At 34.7% G+C, this 5,098-nt stretch overlaps 1 protein-coding gene and 1 long non-coding RNA gene across 2 annotated transcripts; both read left to right on the top strand.

Moving 5' to 3' along the window:
- The first annotated feature begins 634 nt into the window (after positions 1–634).
- LOC120078281 (uncharacterized) lies at positions 635–3,611 on the top strand. Its single transcript, XM_090314073.1, has 3 exons — positions 635–2,616; positions 3,168–3,262; positions 3,356–3,611. Exons 1-3 carry the CDS (start codon positions 2,557–2,559, stop codon positions 3,567–3,569), a joined length of 369 nt encoding a protein of 122 aa, XP_090170199.1. The 5' UTR covers positions 635–2,556; the 3' UTR covers positions 3,570–3,611.
- Positions 3,612–4,212: 601 nt separating this feature from the next.
- LOC150035856 (uncharacterized) lies at positions 4,213–4,705 on the top strand. Its single transcript, XR_016529754.1, has 2 exons — positions 4,213–4,349; positions 4,433–4,705. It is a non-coding gene; the product is annotated as an uncharacterized LOC150035856 (long non-coding RNA).
- Positions 4,706–5,098: the final 393 nt, after the last annotated feature.

The raw sequence follows: 5,098 nt of genomic DNA, 5'->3' as shown, positions 1-5,098 counted from the left end.
TTGCAATCCCCTCGGCTTATTGAATTGGGTGCTTTTTGTTTGAATTTTAAAGGAGCCGATGGTGGAGATTATCCTTCAGGATTCTCCACTCATTTTTCTGTTGATGTCGATGTGGCACCGACAATGACATTGATGCTTCCAGATTCTATAAAGTTGGATTATGATCTTACTTGCCCTATATGCTTGATAAATTTTCTGCTCTTGGTTGTAATCCAAAGGGATGACAGTATTTGTAGTTTATTGGATAAGACTTTGAATTATGTTGATGTTACAGGAAACATTATTTGATCCATATGCTTTGGGTTGTGGGCATCTCTTCTGTAAATCATGTGTTTGTTTAACTGCTTCAGTGATGATTTGTGATGGACCGAAGGCTGCCCGCCAGGAGTCTAAATGCCCGGTTTGTAGAGAGGTTCGTGTTTAGTATTTGAAGCATTTAGATTATTTTCCATGAGCTGTTATGATTTGAAAAGTTTGAGAAAAAGACGAACTGGGGAGAAAAATTAAATGTCATATCATGGATCAAATTGATGCAGTAATACCTTTGGGATACTTGACAAGTGGAAATATCGCCATTGTTCTTTTTTGACTTAGTGTATCTTCACAGCCTCAAAACTATGTTCTTGAATTCTTCCTGGCTTAAACGTATCTACAATGCTAATTTGCTTTTTAAAATCTTGCTATGTGCTTTTGCTCACTGGTTATCTTTCTGTTATTTTTTCCAATGAGAATTCATCGTCTGCTTCTATTTTTATGAGAATGTTTAACCATCATGCTATTTACATGGCCATTTTTCGACGTCCTTCTACTGTTTTCCCAAACGCTTGCATACTCATAAGGAAAAGAGAAGTATAGGAAGGAAGAGTGTTGTTTAAAAATGTTGCTGTTAAAACCAAGAAATAACGATTTGTTCTGTGTTGTTTGCTTAAAAATGTTGCTGTTACCTCTTAGCAGGAACTTCATCTGACGCTTATAGTTTATCTGCTACTGACTTCCGTGTTTCTTCGGTATTTAAGAGTTTGTTTTCTTGTAATGAAATGTTTCCAATGTTTGGAAGGACAATACACTACTTTTTTCCCATTTTCTTTCCCTTTCTTTTCCTAGATATGGTTTAACAAAGTTCATCCCTTTTGAACGTTCCAGTTCCGATCAACATAACATTTATGTGGGAGTAATGTAATGAGTTGCTACATACAATTTCATCTTTTTAACATATTTCTCTCTTATTGTGCCTCTTTTGGTGGTTAGATCTCTACAGAAGACTATAATCAATGCAATGGTTGTTAATCAGGGAGGGTGTTATGGTGGTTGGAGATATTATTTTACTGTGTTGATTAAACATAGGATGGAAGTGTTGTTGGATATAAACAAGTTCATTCCCTAGTGCTTGTATGCAAAATTAAATTTGTTTGCCTATCGTTAGATTCTCTAAAACTTCCATCTTACTTATTGATAATGACACTCACATGCCATTGTGGAAATGGCATGTGAGTGTCCTTATCAATAAGTAATGCCATTATGGAAAAAGAGGTAAGACTTTTATAATCTTCCTTTGTTTGCTTCCATAACTATGACACTCACATGCTTTGAGGGTACTTTCTTAAGAAATTTCTGTCTCTATTTATTTTCATATGACATCGTCACTGAGGTACATGTGAAAATTTGATTGAAGTATCAGTCTTGGAAGCTTAAGTCGTAGGTTGTTATTTGGGCATTGCTATTATATCACATAGATAAGTGGATTATACTTCGTAGTATGTTAACATTTAACACATACAAAGAAAATCATGATTCCCCACTCAGATGCATATCTTTTTTTTTAAAGATATATTTTTGTGACTGAATTGACGGCTCTGATATGCTTTAGTGGATATAGACATTGTTAAACTACTCTAACAATGCCTATAAGATAGGCACAATTTTTCTCGGTTCTTGGTAACTGGCTAAACGATCTTTGGACTCTGACATCTTATACACCATCATTTTGTGTGATATTGACAATTTTATCTTCATCAATTATTATCTTCATCATCTTTCTTTGTGTGTTTTTTTTTGTAAAAATTACCATCATTTGTTTTCCCAAATGCGTTTTAGATTTGTTTTTGGTTTGATTTTCTTCTTGGAAGGCAATAAATTAGAGTCTCTGATGCGCTTCTAATATTTCGTAGCGTTTCCAGCGCTGTACATTGCCGACAATGATCTTTGGGAGATGAGATTCTGGCATTTGCTTCCTTTATGATGCTTATGCATTCAGATTTTCCCACATTCTATATTCTCTTTTATTGTTTTTTTATTTCATTTTTCTTATTGATTTGTATGATGATTTGGTAATGAGTCTGTGGTGGTACATTTAAGGCTTGTTTCTCAAAACATTCGCAGTGGCCGCCTGAGAGCTTTCGCCTTCGCCAGGCTTGAGTTGTCAGAAGAAAGGAAGAGATGGAGTTGTCGGAATTTCATAGCAGTGCTTTTGAGTTTGACAACGGCGAGGGGAGGGTTCTTGCTGATGAGAAGTTTCTTGATCGGTTCGTACCAGAAGGGGAAGTTTAGAGGCACACTATGCACGCATTGTTTGGATCGTTTCGAGTTGTTTCTGAGAGTAATTTTGAATGCAAAGAGGTAGAATACAAGTTTTTATGGGTTTCTGGAGCTTTTTGTTCTTCCATTTCTGCATTTGAATATAAAATTCATGGGATTTTGTTACTGACCTCATAATCAACTTTTGTTTGTTGTGTTGGGTTTTGGAGCATTTGTTCTTCCATTTTTGCTATTTTTTGAAGGTCCCATTTTCATATTAGAGTGCTTTGCTTTCACACTATTACAGATTGGTATAATGCTTTGCTTTCTTTCCTTTCTTTTAGAATGGAGGTTGTTGTTTGTATTTGATTTTTATTTGGATAAGGTATATTTACTTGGCTAAACATGTTTCATATAATTAGATTATGCATTCATTCTGTTGAATGGAGATTACTTTTGCAATCTGACAGAAGCTGATTATCTTGATTGTATTACTGTTACATATGAGTTGGCAATTTTGTTTTCTGTATCCTGAACACATTATAACACGTTTCAATGTGCGTGACAAATTGAAGTTTCATTAACATTTGGCCTTTCATATGATGATATAAATGTGATTATGATTATAATATTAATTTTTCTCCTTGGATCAGAGTTTGCCTGAGGTTCATGCAAATGCGGCAGAAACATTATGTGTTATAGCCCGTAATGCCCCATCTGCTCTTGCTGCCAAACTTTCTAGCCCCAGGTTGACCAAGAACCGCTTCTTTATTTTTCAGTTTTTATGGTAGTCTGTAGATAAGTCATTGTTGTTTTGACTTATCAATCACTTCTTATGCAGTTTTGTTGCAAGGATATTTGATCATGCTTTGGAAGATTCACATTCAAAGTCTGGCCTTGTGCATTCACTTTCTGTATGCATTTCTTTGTTGGATCCAAAGAGATCATCAACATATTCTCCTTTGTTTCACTCTTTCCGAAATCAACATATGTATGAATGTCCAGTTCCTATTGATCCAGAGATTGTTGGTGCAATGCTCTCTAAACATGGTTAATGTATGATGCTAGTTTCATTTATTTGATGGTGCCTTAGTTCACACTTGTGCTCTCTATATTCTCTAAATCAATGGGCTAGATGTATAAAAGAAACCATAGAAGGCATACAACTATCAATATCAGGTCAATAATCATCAAAGTTTCAGAGAAATATTTAATTGTTATTGATCTGATATTGATAAGTGTGTGCGCTATGTGGTTTCTCTTATACATCTAGCCCATTGATTTGGCATGCATGTACACAACAAGAAAGCAGCATTATGAGTAGCACTATGAATAGAGCAGCATGGTCTCCATAATTACAAATATTTGATTTACTTGTGGGAAGTAAAATTCTTCTATTAGTTTCTGATAGCACTTATCTCATAGGTGATTTGTTAAAACTCTTAAACTTGTCATTTGATGATAAAGTATTACCCACAACATATGGAGAATTATGGCCTCCTCTTAGAAAACATCGTTTAAAGGTAGGTGCTTAATTTGTGTTGTATAAATTTATATGTTCAAGGTATGGTTCTCTGCTAGAAGTTAGGTTTAAGAGAATTTTGTTTTAGAACTTGATATTGTTCTTGTGTGTTGTGATGTGTGTTTTCTTAACTCATATCCTAACTTCAATTTTGCTTATTTGCAATAAACTTTCAGGAACTATTGACATGGATCTGATTACCAAAGGAGTATCGGCAAGCGAAAGGATGCGAAGGGAGAGTTTATTATCGGCAATTCGCAACATTATTATGGAGAAAATGCAGCTTGGAGGACCCTCCATGCACCTCGCCGAGGTCTGCTGCTAACTTTTACTGTGTGCAGTAACTTTACTTGTTAAGTTGAAGTTAAATTCTAAATCTTTCCAATTCTTCTGTAGTTGCTGGATGAGCTGAAGAAGAAGAATCCTGATAATGAAGTCCATCTCAACAACGTATATTACATCTCTTAACTCTCAAACCCTCCTAAATTTGTAGACAAATAAAATTGTGTTGCCCTTGCACGGAAGATTTTGTTGTCCTTGTAAAATCATAATCTTTGTATTACTTGTAATTTGTGTTTTCAAGGCCTGAATTATTGTACGCCTTTTAAATTATAATTCTATAGCAGAATTTTCGGATTAAATATAATAGATTTACAATCCATACATGAATAATATGTCATAGCCATAGCATTCGATGATGATGTGTCATGTTATACTTTTTTATCGAAAAAATGGATTTGCAAGGAAACTTTAAAAAACGAACAATAATTGATAAAACAGACAGACTCGGACTTCAATGTCGGTTAAGAATAAAAAAAAAAGTTGTGTTATTGGTGTTATTGAAGCCCTTTAATGTCGGTTCAAAACCGACATTAAAGGAACTCGACATTAAAGGGCTTTAATAACACTATCTTTAATGTCGGTTGCCAACCGACATTAAAGCCCGAATTTTTTCTAGTGATTAAACAGTGTAGAAATGCACCCACCATGAATGTAAATCTTATTTCGTTGCAATAGATGAAATCGGAGTATCAGAACCTGACTCTGATACCAATTGAAGGA

The sequence above is a fragment of the Benincasa hispida genome, chromosome 5 (genome assembly GCF_027475165.1).
Source record: "Benincasa hispida cultivar pf3 chromosome 5, pf3_genome.v1.1, whole genome shotgun sequence".
Taxonomy (NCBI): Eukaryota; Viridiplantae; Streptophyta; class Magnoliopsida; order Cucurbitales; family Cucurbitaceae; genus Benincasa; species Benincasa hispida.
The sequence above is the reverse complement of the archived record's forward strand: the minus strand, read 5'-3'. Positions and strand labels throughout refer to the sequence as shown.